The sequence below is a fragment of the Mustela lutreola genome, chromosome 10 (genome assembly GCF_030435805.1).
Source record: "Mustela lutreola isolate mMusLut2 chromosome 10, mMusLut2.pri, whole genome shotgun sequence".
NCBI classification, from domain to species: domain Eukaryota; kingdom Metazoa; phylum Chordata; class Mammalia; order Carnivora; family Mustelidae; genus Mustela; species Mustela lutreola.
The window spans coordinates 7912417-7929114 of NC_081299.1; the positions used below are offsets into that span (position 1 = coordinate 7912417).

General features: G+C 47.6%; 1 protein-coding gene across 2 annotated transcripts in view; it reads right to left on the reverse strand.

Annotated features, from left to right (window-relative positions):
* The window catches only part of MTOR (mechanistic target of rapamycin kinase), a 126044-nt gene extending 114321 nt beyond the window's left edge, over positions 1–11723 (reverse strand). Inside the window, exons 1-6 of one of the 2 annotated variants that reach the window (XM_059138326.1) lie at positions 11609–11723; positions 8663–8838; positions 8027–8135; positions 7077–7309; positions 4799–4999; positions 3634–3768 (exon numbers count right to left, since the gene is read on the reverse strand). In XM_059138326.1, the coding sequence (XP_058994309.1) occupies positions 3634–3768; positions 4799–4999; positions 7077–7309; positions 8027–8135; positions 8663–8824 (840 nt within the window). In that variant the 5' untranslated portion in view covers positions 8825–8838; positions 11609–11723. Of the gene's footprint in view, positions 1–3633; positions 3769–4798; positions 5000–7076; positions 7310–8026; positions 8136–8662; positions 8866–11608 lie in introns of both variants that reach the window. The other variant, XM_059138325.1, reaches the window with a different exon arrangement.
* Between the last annotated feature and the right edge of the window lie 4975 nt (positions 11724–16698).

Consider the following 16698-nt stretch of genomic DNA (forward strand, 5'->3'; position numbering starts at 1 on the left):
AGTATGTCATAATTTGTTTGACTTTTTGGCTTTCTCGTTTCTCTACAAATGTCCTTCTACAGTAGTGAGCCTTCTTCCACGGTCGGCTTCGTTTCAGTGCCTGCACCACAGAAGGATCCGTGTCGTAAAAGGCGTCAAGTGCAATCTTGACTAATCAGACGCCCCCTGGGTCCTGGCCCTGCTTCTTCCAGGTCCCTCTCCCTCATCATCCAGTGCCAGTTCGGAAACACTCACCTCCCGCAAGTCATCTTCTGCTCGTTCCTCTGCTGTGGCGTATGTTAGGTCTTGAGATTTTCCAAGATTATATCACTCTTCAACACCCCCTACCCTTTTTGGCCATATCCGCTTTCTTTCGATCTCTTTCATGGTTTCCTTGACTGGCTCTGTTGCAACTCCTATGAAGTCATGCATGAGATCTGGTCACAGTTCTCTCCAGCCGGAATGTATTGTTTCAGGCTGGATGACATTTGGGGCTTTTTCGACAACAATGGCATTTTCAATGGTGCGATCCCTCCAGAATTCCCATCAGGGTTCTCCTCCGTAGTGTTGACAATCCTTTTCATGAAGTACCATGTATAATGAGCCTTAAAGTCATGACCCAGATCTGGAGGCTGAATTAGAGACGTTGTATTTGGGGGCAGGTAGGTGATTTTGATGGCTGGTACTCCCGGGGTTCTGGGTGGCCAGGGATGTTGTCCAATATTACAAGAATTTCAAAAGACGGTCCCTTACCGGCACGGTACATCTTGACTTCAGAGACAAAGCAGAGTTCTTGTGGTGTTTATCTCTTCCCTTCAAAGCTCCAGGGCTAGCAACTTATAGATAAGGGCCGTCCTGATCATAAAACTAGACTATGTTGCACAGTGAGAGAATTAGCCTGCCACTTCCTGCCTGGAATCCTGGTGCTTGCTTCTCCTCCTAATAAATGTCCTTTGTGGCATTTTCTTTTCCGGAGTAAGACACTTTCGTCTGCATTAAAGGCCTATTCAGGCACATATCCTTTCTCTTCAGTGATCATCTTTATGGCCTCTGGGAACTCATCTGCTGCCTCTTAGTCAGAAGCAGCGGCTTCTCCTGTTATCTGGACTTTTTTTTTTTTAAAAGTCAAACCTCTTTCCAAACTTATCAAACCATCTTTTGCTGGTATTCAATTCTCCAGCTTTCGGTTCTTCACCCTCCTTTTGCTCTAAAGTTGTCAGATAATGATTTCCCTTTTTCTTGAATTATGTTAGTCTGGGAGTGTGCCTTTCTTATGGCAATCCTGTACCCACATAAAAGCTGCATGTTCAGTATGAGATAAAAAGAGATTTTTCAAAAAGCACATGATTTTTGTGCCCGTTGGCATAGCTGCAGCAACAGCTTCACGGATTTCCTTTTCCTTTTTTGCAACAGTCCTCATGCTGGATTCCTTTGTCTTGAAACGGAGGGCAGGCACAGTTGCAGACCTTAATCAGTGTCCCGCAAGCAATTCACCTTTCTTAGAACATCATGACTTGCTTCTTGACTCTCTCACTAGTGGCTCTTGGTCCAGTTCCATAGTGTTTTTTTTTTAAGATTTTATTACTTATTTATTTGAGAGAGAGAAGGATCACAAGTAGACAGAGAGGCAGGCAGAGAGAGAGGAAGAAGCAGGCTCCCCACTGAGCACAGAGCCCCCAGGGCTGGATTCCAGGACTCTGGGATCATGACCTGAGCCAAAGGCAGAGGCTTTAACCCACTGAGCCACCCAAGTGCCCCCCGGTTCCATAATGTTATTCAAGGTTACGGTACTGCACTAAATGTGACGGAAAACACAGGAGAAGTGCGACAGGGCACTTTTCACGGCGACGTGTTATTTACTGGAAGGGTGAACAGCGCACACAGAAGATGAGCCTCGCACAGCATTTTAGCCAGACATTTACAACTCTTGAGCTCATGGCAACAGCAACAGCAAGTGGCTACAGAACTACTATAGAAGACAGCATGTCACGCAAATTTTATGCAGTTAGGATTTAATATTCATATCTTCAAATTTGTTCACGTTTCTCTAGATTGTGAACGGTGCCGTATGTATTTTGTAAGTGCTGGTGTGCGTAAGTTCAGGTAAATTTCTAATTTGTGTAATAGATTTGTGTATATTTTGTGGTAGGAATGAAAGAGACTAGTATTTACACAGATCTTATGTATTTGTGACATACCTAACTTCTTAATTTAGTCAATGTTTCTAGGCTACGTGATTCATCTGTTGGGTTTCCAGATGTTACAAACCTCCAAAAAACTTCCCAACATTTTTACTGAAAAAAAGAAATCCACATATACGTGGACCCATGCAGTTCAAACCTGTGTTGTTCAAGGGCTGACTGTATTTATTAACCTCACAGGAGCCCAAGGAGGTGGATGAGATCCCCGTGAAAAGCAAGAAAAATGAGGCTAAAGGAAGTAAAATAATGTGCCCAAGTCACACAGTAGAGAGAGGAGCGAAGATTCCCAGCTAGATTCCTGGGTCCTACACACACAGCAGCAGGTGCAGCCCCACACTACAGCACGGCCATTACCAAATGACTTCCAGGTCTATTAAAGCAAGAAGCCCAAGGGCAAAATTGCACACCAGCTCACTCCCCGGAGGCGGACTCGTGGACAGAGCTCTACTCCCACATATATCCTGCATCCAGCAGACTGACACGGAAGCTACACCATGAGTCTACACTGCCAACACCGGTGGAGCTCACCACCATCACCCGCCCAGACCACTTCAATAGGTCCCCAGGCAGCCAGGAGAACCAAACCCCCAACTACAAGCAGCGTAGTTGACCAAGGGCCCCTGCTGTGACTCTGAGAATGTCACCATGTTGGTGGCACGGCCGCACCTGCCATGGGCTGGCTGCCTCTAGCCAAGGAAAGCACACGGGAGCAATGCTGGGGCGGGCCTCCCCGGAGAGCCAACTGTGGCCTGAGGCCCCCACGGTGGCCCTGCATGGGAGCCTGGCATGCTTCCAGCCCACTCTCCTTCGCTGTCTTGTGACGGCTCGCCGGCCTCTCCTGCTGCCTCCCAGTTTTTCTCTCCCAGGCTACTTCCCCAACAAAAATGCTGGACTTTTAACCACACCCCCTAACTAGTCTCTTGCTTTCATTCCTGCCCCTGCACAAGCTTGGCCCCACAAGTTACCAATGATTATTAAAAAGAAGGTCCTCATACCACTCCCCAGTATCCACACCCCAGATTTTTGCAGTGAGAATAAAAGCCAGTGCTTACCACGAACCATGAGGCCTCCGAATTTGGCCCCTCCCCTCTCTCCCTTGGTCTTGTGCCCCACTCACATGTCCCTTTTTTTCTGTTTCCCAACCTTGTCAACTCTCTCCCACCTCAAAGTCTCCACCTGGCACGCAATCTCCCTGCCTATTGCAAGGCTCACCCCTCCATGTCCCGCAGGTCTCAGCTCAAACAGCACCACCCCGGCGAGGAAGTCATCCTCTCCCTCTGCTCCCCTCCATCCCGTTACTTCCTAGGACTTAGTGCTTTTCTGAAATGACCTTGCTTACTTGCTTATCGCCTGTGTCCCTTACATCATATCCTCGTAAGGACAAGGATCTCGCCTGTCCTGTTCACGGAATGGCATGTGGGAAAGCAGACTCCCTTCTGACATGGCCTCTCACCTCTCCCTCCATGCTGCTGATGCGGACCAACTCGTTGAGGATCAGCAAGGCTCCATGGATGCGATCATCCCGGTTCATGCCCTTCTCCTTGGCCAATGTCTCATCAAACCCTTTCTCTGCTTCTTCAAATGTGTGCTAGGAGAGATACAGAATGTGTTAATTACCCAAGGTCCAAAGGCAGAAAGAACACAGGCCTACCCCGTCTACACAGAGGGTTCTGCGGTGTGACCAGGCCTGCTCAGTGGCTTGTACCAGCAACATCAATGATACGCAGTTTCCAAGTTCTCTCCTTTAATTTAGCTTGAACCCGCACAACACCATGAGGCAGAGACCACGACCATCCCTACTTAGATGAACAACAGAGGCTCCAGGAAATTAAATGGCTTGTCCAAGTTCACACAGCAAATTGTGCCAAGCCTAGAACCCAGGTCTCCAATACCAAGTTCAGGGCTCTCTTTGTAGTATAAGCCCCTTGGTTAAGGTTTTTTGGCACCAGCAATGAGCACAGGGCTTATGATGCTGGAGGAGAGAAAATCAGCCCTTTCTAAGTATGTTGCTGCTTCTCAGATACCCATTTTTCTATAACTTAAGAGTATATTTTTTATGATTTAAGAGTTTCTAAGTATCATTGTATGTTGCTGCTTCTCAGATATACATTTTTCTATAATTTAAAAGCTCTAGGGACGCCTGGGTGGCTCAGTGGGTTAAGCCGCTGCCTTCGGCTCCGGTCGTGATCTCAGAGTCCTGGGATCGAGTCCCGCATCGGGCTTTCTGCTCAGCAGGGAGCCTGCTCCCCCCGCCCCCATCTCTGCCTACCTGTGATCTCTCTCTGTTAAATAAATAAATAAAATCTAAAAAAAAAAAAAAAAAATAAAAGCTCTAAGAAGAGAGCTCTTATAAGTGTTGACAAGAAGACAGTGAGTCAGTTTAACTGGATCACATTTTCATTCTTAGTGGTATGTAAAATAATGGCGTGGCTACCAACAGATCTTTGCTTTAGAGAAATCCAATGGAATAACTACTGATTCGTACTGAGCTTACGAAATCACTGGAAACCCATGCAAATGTGACGCCTGCTCTGTGGCAAGGCCCCGTGGCAGCCCTTTGGGCCAGACGATGCTGTACGTAACGTGTTCTGCAGGGGGTGGGATGGCCACATGCTCACCCGGTACCACTGAGGCTTCTGCATCTCCTTTGGCTCACGCTGGGTGGTGAGAATCAAACAGGCACGAAGGGCGGCTACGGCTCCCTCTCGGATGGCCTGTTTGGGGTCCCACACGGCCACAAAAATGTTGTCAAAGAAGGGCTGCACTTGCTGGAAGAAGAAGGTGGGGACGCTGATGGCCAGCTCCCGGAGAACCAGAACCTGGGAGAGAAAAGCACACAGAGGACTCTCATCTGTATCGACAGTTTGGTTCTGTCGCGATAGGCCTCTTGTCATCCTGGAGCATAAATATGCGTCAGGAGGAGAGCGAACTTGTCCACCCTCCTAGCTAGGAATCTCTGGGGACGTAGGAGTAAAAATAAAATTGATCAAACATCTCAGTGTTCGTTATCCTAGGGTGCTTACAAACCCAGGATGCTCTTCATGTTAGAACATAAGCACTGGGGATGCCTGGGTGGCTCAGTCAGTTAGGCAGCTGCCTTCGGCTCAGGTCATGATCCCAGGGTTTTGGGATCGAGTCCCACATTGGGCTCCTTGTCGAGCAGGGAGCCTGTTTCTCTCTCTGCCTCTGCCTGCCACTCTGCCTGCTGGTGCTCTCTGACAGGTAAATGAATAAAATCTTAAAACAAACAAACAAACAAAACACAAGACCTACAAGGTCTTGTTTAAAAACAAAAAACAAAAAACAAAAAACATAAGCTCTGAAAGGTAGATGTGTTTTATACTTTGTATACTGCCCCACTGACAGCCTAAAACCATCCCTGGAACACAGCATTAATCGATAAGCATTTATTGAATGAACTAATAATGCCATTTGATTTTTAATCTTGCTATTATGTTCATCTGAAAGTGGAAGAAACTGAAGGTCAGAGGCTGCTCTAAATTTCAGAGTCAGGAAGGACAAAGCGGACTTGAACCAAGCTCCATGTATCTGTCCCTCCCCCAGTACGAGGATCCCCCCTTGTGGGGCTGGCTTCTAAAGAGGGAGCCAACCGGAAAGGATCCAAATGACGCTTTGATCCCTACCACATTCATTCCTAGATTCCCTCTCTCTCTCTTTTTATTTTTTTAAAGATTTTATTTATTTATTTAAGAGAGCAAAAGCAGGGGGAACTGCAGAGGGATAGGGAGAAGCAGGCTCCCCGCCGAGCAGGGAGCCCAATGCGGGGCTCGACCCAAAGACCCTGGGATCATGACCTGAGCTGAAGGCAGATGCTTAACTGACTGAGCTACTTAGGCGCTGCCCCCTCTTAAGGACAGACTCCCTCATCTCACAGCTTGAAAGTCTGCTCCTCCAAACCTGCCTTTTTCAGGGACGAGCCTCAAAAAGCAGTGGGAATGTCGGGGTACCTAGTTGGCTCAGTCAGTTAAGGGTCCAACTCTTGATCTCAGCTGAGGTCTTGATCTCTTAGTCATGGGTTCAAGCCCCACGTTGGGCTCCACAATGGGCATGGAGCCTTCTTAAAAAAAAAAAAAAAAAAAAAAGAAGTGGAGATACACCAAGAGAGGAGGAAAAGAGGCTCCCACTCCCCCAATGCAGAATAGCCAGCGGGGAGAGAGGAAGTCTGGGCCAGGTACTAATCGATCAATAAATGCTTAAAAAACAAACAAGAGGGGCACCTGAGTGGTGCGGTCGGCCAGCAGCTCAGGCTGTGATCTCCGGGTCCTGAGACTGAGTCCCGCCTCAGGCTCATCCTCAGCAGGGAGGCTGCTTGAGGCTTTCTCTTCCTCTCCCTCTGCCCCTCCCCGCACTCTCTCTCACTCTCAAATCGATAAATTTAAACAAACAAACAAATAAATAAGACAAGAAAGGCCTGAAAGGAGGCAGACCCCTGCTCCCAGGGGGGGAGGTGAAGGCCCTGCAGCCCCTGCTCCTCCCCTATTCTTAGTCCCTCCGTTCTCCCAGGGGACAGCACAGGGACCTTGACAGACACTGAGAGGATCGCACAGACAGTTGTCTGGGGATTTGGAAACCTTCTGGCTTGTGGCTTCTTCTCTTGACTATGGCTGAGGGGTGCCTAATGCTTAGGAGGCAATGTTGATTCTAGAAAATCAGAGGTCAAGGTATGCGATGCACTTAGGGCTCCCTCTCCAGCAACAAAAGAGAACTCTAAGTTTTCTCTTCAGATATGGAGCTCAGGGCAAAAAGAGAAAGGGATTCAGGACAGAACTGAAGGACCCTAAGAAGCATAGTGGCTTTGCCTAGAACATTCCCTCACTGTCTGCGGTTAAGAGACCTGAGCCCGTTGTGGGGGGGCCCCGCCCCACGGGCACTCACAGCGGCGTGTCTCCGGCCCTCGTTGCGGTCGGCGCCCAGCCACTCCAAGGCTCGCTTCACCTCAAACTCCACATACTCAGCCGTAAAAGTGTCGCCTGCCATGGCGAGGCGGCCAATGGCCTTGGATGCCATCTCCATGACGACTGGGTCATTCGAGGGGAGGAGGTTCCGCAGATAGTTCGCGAATCTGCCGATGCGAGTGGCATTTCCACCTTCCACTCCTATGAGGCTGGCTGGGAAAGAGAGGGAGGCCAAGGGTGAGGACTGGCGCGGCCTACCCCGGAGGGCGGCTGCCTGGGCGCGGCCTACCCCGGAGGGCGGCTGCCTGCAAGGAACGCTGGCAAGTGGCCTCTTCCTTCTACTTCGAGCACAGAATGCAACTTCCAGATGGGAAGGATGGGGATAGTTTTCATTGTAAAGCAAAAGACTTGATATTTGTGCCAGAACTACTTACCTAAAGCAAAATAACTTCATTTTAGCACAGATAATTTATTTTCCCAAGAAGAAAACGAGAACGAACTGAGAATGAACAGGAATCCACCAAACCAGGCCCTGGGATGGGCGGACGACATGCTTTTCATCTGTTCGCCGCCTCTCCCTTCCGTTCGTGAGCCCTGCTACGCCAAACTGCTCTAGGGGGACATCAGAGCCTGTGACAAGCCACGTGGGGTGGCAGAAGGGTGGGTGGCTTCTAGTCTCAGCGAGGCCACTATCTGGCCCTAGAAAAGCTGTGCCACAGGTCTCAGACTCTGGATCTGAAAATACCACCTCTGCCCATGCTGCTACAATTCATCCCGGAATAAGTACACGGAAAGCCAAAAGGCTCCTTAAAAATTCCTTAAATAGATAAGAACGGGGCATCAGTACATAGCAGACACAGGTGCAGTGGACACAAAGCTGAGCCACCCTTTATTCCCAGCTGTTACTCTCACCAGAGACTCCGTCCTTACCTATGGCCAAGATGCCACCTTTCCTCTCGTTGGCATCTGAGCTGGAAACCAGTTCAAAAATGTGATGGTTCAGCTGATCATAGAAGCGAGTAGACTCCTCCTGACTCATCTGCAAAGGAAGGTGTACTCAGAACAGCTTCCGCTGACTCCCTGAAGCTGGGGCAGGGGTGGGGGAGGGGGCAGCTTCCGGAGGGAGGGGGGAGACTGAGCAGCAGCTGGTGGGCACAGCTCAACCCAAAGAGGACAAAGCTGCTGCCCACTTTCACAGTTGTCAACTGTGGCATCTGTTTATGGGACAAACACTTGTCGAGCCGGCGATATCCCGGCGTTCCAAGGACGAACAAGACACCGTCCTGACGTCACTTGAGCTGACTCTCTAGAAAGTCCCAGGCTACCAACTCTCTAAACCCATCCCAACCACTGCTGTCAGATGGAAGGAACTGAAGGTCTAGAATATGCCATATTCTGGATGTGCCATAGAACCATCCAGCCACTGCAAAGGAACCTGGGCGTTCTACAGACAGGAGGGATTAGAGATCTCGTGTTCCAAACCCTCCTTGAGTTGTCAAAAGGAATCTAAACCGCTGCTGGTACATTTGGACCAAACACCCCTGGACGAATCACGGAAGCCCCAACCTCTCGAAGCTCCATGGTCACGTAGTGCTGGAGCTCCTTGGCGGCTTTGGCCCTGGTCTCCTCATTCCGGCTCTTCAGGCCACTGGCGAACTGCTGCAGGACGCTCACATTGCTAGACGTGGTGGTGGCTGCGGTGGCGGCAGCGGGTCCGGTTCCCAGCATCTTGGCCTGAGGTTCTTTGGAGAGAAACTTCCTTGAATGCTCTGCATCACAAACCACGGGTGATGAATTTATTTCTTTAGGGCCAGGGTTCCTCAATACAGGTCTCCACCCCTTCCAGGGCAGGAAGGAGATCCTAAAAAGGTTGGGAGACCTCACCGAGGAACATACAGAAAGCCCTGATTTAGTCAACAGTGACTGGCATTTAAACAGGCAGCATAGGGTGCCTGGGTGGCTCAGTGGGTGAAGCCTCTGCCTTGGGCTCAGGTCATGATCTCAGGGTCCTGGGATCGAGCCCCACATTGGGCTCTCTGCTTGGCAGGGAGCCTGCTTCAACCTTTCTCTCTGCCTGCCTCTCCGCCTACTTCAGATCTCTGTCAAATAAATAAATAAGATCTTAAAAAAACAAAAAACAGGTGGCGTAGCAGACAAGGTAAAACTGTGGGCTGTGGAGCCAGACTACCTAGGTTCAAATCCAGTCCAAAATTACAGGGCGCCTGGGAGGCCCAGTCGGTGAAGCATGTGCCTTTGGCTCAGGTCATGATCCCAGGGTCCTGGGACCGAGCCCCCGCATCAGGCTCCTTGCTCAGGGGGAGTCTGCTTCTCCCTTTCCCTTTGTCTGCCCCCATGCCTCCTCTTGTGCTCTCTCTCTCTAATAAATAAACAAAACCTAAAAAAATCATATCAAAATTATATTCTTGAGGAAAATACTTAAAATATCCCAGCAGCAGGGTAACATTACCTAACTCATAGCGTTGATGTGAGGGTTAAACGAGTTAATAAATGTTAACAAGTGCTTCGAACAGTGCCAGGCACACAGTGAGTGCTTAGTAATTGTTAGCTATTATTATCACTATGATTACTACTGACACGGCCCAGTGCCAGGCACTAGAGATGGGGAAGTAAAGAGAGAATAAAACAAGCCTAAGACTGTTCCTTTCCTCAAGGCGTTCAATTTACCTTTTTTTTTTTTTTTAAATTTTATTTATTTATTTGACAGACCGAGATCACAAGTAGGCGGAGAGGCAGGCAGAGAGAGAGGAGGAAACAGGCTCCCTGCTGAGCAAAGAGCCTGATGCAGGGCTCGATCCCAGGACCCTGGGATCATGACGTGAGCCAAAGGCAGACGCTTTAAACTGAGCCACCTAGGCGCCCCCTCAAGGTGTTCAATTTAAAGAGGGACGTGGATTATCCTACAGCAGCACCGGCCAGTAGAAATACAATACAAGCCACAAGTGTCATTTGACATTCCCTGGTAGCCGTATCAAAAAAGGTAAAAAGAAACAGGAGACATTAATACATTTTTTAAACCCAATATATCCAAAGTATCATTTCAACATGTCATCAACATAAGAGGTATTGATACAGTGTCCATTCTCTTTTTGTCCTAAGTCTCCAAAATCCACTGCCCACGTGGCAATCTCCATGTGGACTCGTCACGTTTCAAGTGCTCTAAGCCACCTGCGGCTGGTGGTGATTGTGTTGGACAGGGCGGTTCCATAAAATAGGAGTACTTGGAACTGTAGTACTTGAGCTAAGAGACTGACTAGTTCCTGAGATCAGACATTCATTCCTCAATTAGGGACTATCCCTTCCGTCATGGGGCCTACAATCTAGGGGGAAAGTGGCCAAAATAGGGCTCAGCCCAGACTGCCATGGAAGTAACATATATATCTAACCTAGGGATGTCCTAAATTCTATTAGAAAATCAAATTGTCGGGGCGCCCGGGTAGCTCAGTGGGTTAAGCCTCTGCCTTCAGCTCAGGTGATGGTCTCAGGGTCCTGGGATCGAGTCCCGCATCCGGCTCTTTGCTCAGCAGGAAGCCTGCTTCCCCCTCTCTCTCTCTGCCTACCTGTGATCTCTCTCTTTCTCTGTCAAATAAATAAATAAATCTTTAAAAAAAAAGAAAATCAAATTGTCAAAATTCTTATTTTTGAGAGTATTTGTGAGATGCAGAGGGGGAAAAAAGAAGACACCAGGTTGTAACTGGTTTTGTAAAGCTATTAAATGCTCCAACGCCAAGAAGAAGACTGCAGAAGGAAATGTCATCCTTCAGGGGAGAGGAAGCTCAAGGATCCCTGATGAGAAAACTGACTATGGGGTGTGTGCCCGCGGGTCTGCGATGACCGGGAGGGAGGCTGGCGGGGAATTCTCTTTCTCAGGATCTTCTTCACAGGGTCTGAGACCCACAGGCCCACCTGCTCCAGCCACAAATCAATGAAGGTACTGGAAGTCAAATATCCCAAGAGTCTTAGTGAGGGCTTGGTGAGGGCTTGTGAAGTTAAAGTTGGGGTGGCTGAAACTGGGGATGGGGGCGGGGAGGGCAGAGAGGATGAAACCCAAGGACGGAACCCAGCTCAGCTCCGGGGACTGGGTCCTTGAGAGGTCCGCAGGGGGCAGACCGAGGGGCACACACCGACACTGCCCCTCTCTGCGGCCAGTCTGCAGGTGGCTAGGAAGAGGGGGCGGGCGAGTGCGGGGCATGGAGACCCAAAGGCGCCCCGGCAGTACCGGGGCTGCTGGGCCGGCCTTCGCGGCGCCAGGGACGCACGGCTGTCTGCAAGGCCCGGGGGGCTCCTGGGGATCCGGGAGGAGGTGGGTGCTGCCTCGCCGGGCGGGGGTCAAGGGCTCTGACAGCGCCCAAGCCCGTGGGGCCGGTACGGAGAGGACCCCACGTCCCAGACGGGCGACTTCCCGCTCCCCCCCACCCCCATCACGGACCAGGCTGACCCTGGGTCTGGACACTCCTCCGCCTTGGAGGGGTCGGTGCCAGGCCCCAGACTCACCGCGCGGCCTCGGCTAAGGCCTCAGCTGCCGCCACCAGCGAGGGTATCGCCGCTTCAGGCCCCCGGCCCCACCACCCGCCTTCCCTGCTGTCCTCTAAACCCGGCGGGAGGGAGGGTGGGTCCCCAGCTCAGAGGACCAATCGGCAGGCTTAAGAAGAAGATGGACTGGAATGCAGACCAATAGAAATGAAGGATAAGTGAGGTTTAGGGACCCGGCTTCTTTAGGGGGCGGGGACTGTTCAAATAGACAAACCACGCGGCCAGTGACCAGCGAAAGGAAGCTTACGTCAATGCGGGAGAACCAATGGGTCTTGGGTTGATTTCAGTCACTTCCACGCGCACATCCGGTGCATCGCTACTATGAGTCCCCTCTGCATCTACGCTGTGGCGGCGTGTGGCCCGCGGTGTGGGTACCTTGGAATGGGACTCAGAGGCTGTGCGTCCTGCCCGCTTTAACCGGAGCGTGAGCGACGTCTGTGCCCTGGGATTACCGGAACACAGACCTAGAACTTTCCGACTGGTGCTTCTCATGCCCCCGCGATTTCTCTTTTGTTAAATGCAGTCTGCATCTTAAACCGTTTTTAGTTAGAATTTCCCGGTTTTCCAAAATTACCTAGTTCACAAGATCTTTCGCGGGAGACCATAACCAAGTTTTAGCTAAATGATCTCCCAAATAAATAATTTCCAAATAGCATCACTTAAAATCATCCTTCCAGGAACACCTGGCTGAGTCAGTTGGTGAAGCATGGGACTCTTGATTTCTGGTGCTCAGTTCAAGCCTTGGGCTAGAGCTAGTAAAGCTTACTTAAAAAAATAAAATAAATAATTCTTTCAAACAATAGCAAAAATAGAATTTGACTACATCTCTCTCTCTCTTTTTTGCCACGGTTATTATAATAACAAAAATTCCTCAATGGCTTCCAATAGGGGTCTGATTAAATAAAATACAATACATTCATCTTAAAGAAAAGGTATGGAGCCATTAATCATGGTAATGTAGATTAATATTTGCTGAGAAGGAAAAGGGTTCACGATTTATTAAAAAAAATACAAGTTATACAACAATATTAGTATAATACACCCCTTTATAAAGCATTTATATATTCCTTAGGTGTCTATATTCGCAGGAGGGAATATACAACTAAGACGTAATACTACACGGAGAAGGCATACTTTTTCCTTTGTATGTTACCATCAGCTACTTGTGTAATACAAAGAAGTATCTGGTGAAGATATGTAAGTTTCCAGAAGTTCTAAAGTGCCAAATTAAAAAGGTTTGGCAATACTCTGTGGCTAACAAAATGCTTTGGCAGGGGTGCCTGGGTGGCTCAGTCGTTAAGCGTTTGCCTTCCGCTCAGGTCATGATCCCTGGATCCTGGGATCAAGCCCCACATTGGGCTCCCTGCTCAGCAGGAAGTCTGCTTCTCCCTCTCCCACTCCCCTGCCTGTGTTCCCTCTCTCACTGTGTGTCTCTCTGTCAAATAAATAAAATCTTTAAAAAAAATGCTTTGGCAGATTCTTTTTAAAATTTAATTTAAGGTTACTACTTTAGGTTTAGAATCTTTTCATTGTACTACTTATTCTTTGAAATAATTGTCCCTCTGAATTTCATATTTTCCACTTGTGTTCAACATCTCTATATTTAATCATCAAAAATTTAAAAATATATTGGGGCGCCTGGGTGGCTCAGTGGATTAAGCCACTGCCTTCGGCTCAGGTCATGATCTCAGTGTCCTGGGATCGAGCCCCGCATCGGGCTCTTTGCTCAGCGGGAGCCTGCTTCTCTCTCTCTCTCTGCCTGACTCTCCGCCTACTTGTGATTTCTCTCTCTGTCAAATAAATAAATAAAATCTATAAAAAAAATAAATAAAATAAAGCTTAAAAAATTTTAAAAATATATAATGTGTTCCCTGTTCAAATCCAAAATAAATAATATTTATCATGAAAGGTCTCGCTCCACTCCTGGCCTCTCACTATTTTCTTAGTTCTTATGTATCCCTAGAGTTTCTTTGTGTAAATATAAGCAAGTATAAATGCATATACTTATGTTCCCCTTTCATTACCACCTACACTGTTTTGGACTTCAAAAATTTTTAGTAGATCTTGAGGTGCCTGGGTAGCTCAGTTCGTTGAGCATCCTACTCTTGATTTGTGCTCAGGTCATGGTCTTGGGGGTCTTGGCATCATGGGATCAAGCCTCAAGCAGGGCTCAGTGCTCAGCATGGAGTCTGCCAGTCCCTCTCCCTCTACTCCCCCCCCCCCACACATTCTGTCTTTCTAAAATGAATAAATAAATAAAATCTTTTAAAAATTTTTAGTAGATCTTGGAGATATTTCTTAATATATAGAAAGTTAGCTTATTCTTTTGTTGTTGTTATAGCTGCATAGAATCCCATCACATGGATGTACCATAATTTATTTTTCCAGTCCTCTGTTGATGGACACTTGTGTTGTTTCCAAATTCTTGCTGTCATTAATGATGTAGCAGTGAATGTCTTTGTACATATGTAATATTTTCCCCTGGCAGCTACACCAAATAAACATTCAGAAATGGAAATACAGGGTCAGGATAAATGCATATGTAGTTGATGGACAACATCAACTTGATCTCTATAAAGGAGATACTGATTTTCATTTCCACAGGCAATATATAATATTTTTATCACCCTGAGATATAAGACCCTGTTTTCTTTTCTTTTCTTTATTTTAAAGATTTTATTTATTTGACAGAAATGACAAGTAGGCAGAGAGGCAGGCAGAGAGAGGAAGGGAAGCAGGCTCCCCATTGAGCAGGGAGCCTGATGTGGGGCTTGATCGCAGGACCCTGGGATCATGACCTGAGCCAAAGGCAGAGGCTTTAACCCACTGAGCCACCCAGGCACCCCTCTTTTTTAAAAATTTTATTTATTTATTTGACAGAGGGGAGTTGCACGAGTAAGGGGAGCGGCAGACAGAGAGAGAGGGAGAAGCAGAGCAGGGAGCCCAATGCTGGGCTCAGTTCCAAGACCCTAGGATCATGACCTGAGCTGACAGCAGACACTTACCTGACTGAGCCACCCTGTTGCCCCAGGCCCCGTTTTCTAATTAATGATCAAAGATGTTTTTGTAGCAATAGTAATCAATGCATTTATAGGTCTCTTTTCAGTTTACAAAGAACTTTCTTATGTTAAATAATAGAGAATATTTATTGAGCACTTACAATATCAGGCATTTTGGTGGATATTATCAGGTAGCAGTTAAAAGCAAATTGGAGTGTAACTGAATCTGAAACTTTGCTCCAACACTTACTAGCTATACGACCAGGACTTAATCTCTTTGTACCTATTTCTTTATCATAAAACTGAAGAGATTATAATGTGCTTACCTCTATAGGCAGTGTTGTGGGGTTAAATGCTAATACACATTAAGGACCTAAAACACTCTGTGACACATGTGGACAGTCGATAAATGCTATCACTTATGCCTGAACACTTCTGTGAGACAGGTTGTCGTGTTTCCACTTCATACTTGAGTAAACAGACATAGAGAGGGATCGGATCATAGAATTGATGAGTCGTGGAGCCAGGATTTTGAAACATCTGCTTCTTCCTCTTGTCCAGTTTGGCAGCATAGGACACTTGGGTCTGGCCAGCTCACGAGAATGTGCTGGGTGGCAGAAAAGCTAGTCAACAAGAGAGGGGGCCTGTGTGTAGGTACGGGGCTGGCTTCATGGCTGTCTGAGGCCGTATTGCTCTGTCTTGAAATTCTTAATGACTTTTAAACAAGGGGCTGAACGTTTTTATTTTGCACTTGGCACCAAAATTATGTAGTCTGTCCCAGGTACATATACGTGTACTGTAACTTTCACCATGTAAATGAGGTATAGCATATCACTTATAAATAATAATAAAGTGCACATGCTTTTTATTGCAAATTCCATACGGCAAATCGAGTCTAACAGTATGCTTGGGGGCGAGCGGATATTGCATAGCCTCTCTAGGCTGCAACTGACAGATGTAGTTCTGATATGGATGTTGGTTGATATTTTCTTTCATGTCCACTGCTATTCACAACATAAGAGCTACAGAGCTGACACACTTTTAAGTTTAATCTGCATTGTTCACTTATCCCTGTCACTTCTTAAGTCCAGATGATCAACAAAACAATTAACAAGCATCTGCTGATCCGTGTTGTATAAATACTCCCACTATGGCAGATTTCAAGCTACGGACGGATGTCCCTGAAGGGAAAGCTGGGAAGAGATGAGCATATCGTATTTCCACAGACGTTAACAATCTGAAGCACATAAATGGTAAAATGGAGTGAAATAGTAAAAGTAATGAGTTTTGTGAAATAGTAAAAGTAATGAGTTTTGTTACCTTTGTTTGTAATATAATTTATCTCATAAATTTGTATAATTTAATTTTTAATAATGGCTGTGCTTAATGACCAGCTCAGAAAATTCCTAAAAATTTAACACTTGGCTCCCTCCAGCCGAAACAAACTACAGATATGGACCATAAGCTTCCAGAAGGCAGGCAATGAAGACACGGAGCTGGCCACGTGGTAGAGTGGGAAGGAGGGCTGTGAGTAGGTGAGTAGTAACCTTAGACTGTGGATAAAGACGCAGGCAGGCCAGTATACGGCAAATGGTAATTGCACAATAAAAGAGGGGAACTATTGCTGTTGTGATTATTACTGGAGCTAATAATTTCTTGAACTTCATTTTCTATTTCAGAGCTTCGTTTCCCATTTAAAAAAGTGGGAGGTAATCATACCTTTCTCATCGTCCTCAATGTGCTCCCTGATTCGTGTCCATTTTTTCACTGCTGCATACGATATAGTAGGTGCTCAGTAAACGCTTGTTGAATGAAAAAAATGAATGAGTCCTATTTTGTTGAGTGGAAGCTCTAGGTAAGTCGTAAAGCGACACGCAATCGGGGTCGTCCTTGTGGTATTAAGTGATGCCGCGGGTCTGAGGGCAGCTGCCGGGCTCGGATACTCCTTGAGCGAAAGGGTGGACCGCGGAGTTTCCGTCAGCCCCGCCCCCCGCCCCCAAGCCCGCCCCCAAGCCCCAGGCCCCGCCCCCGCCTCGGTCCGGTCGGCGCGTC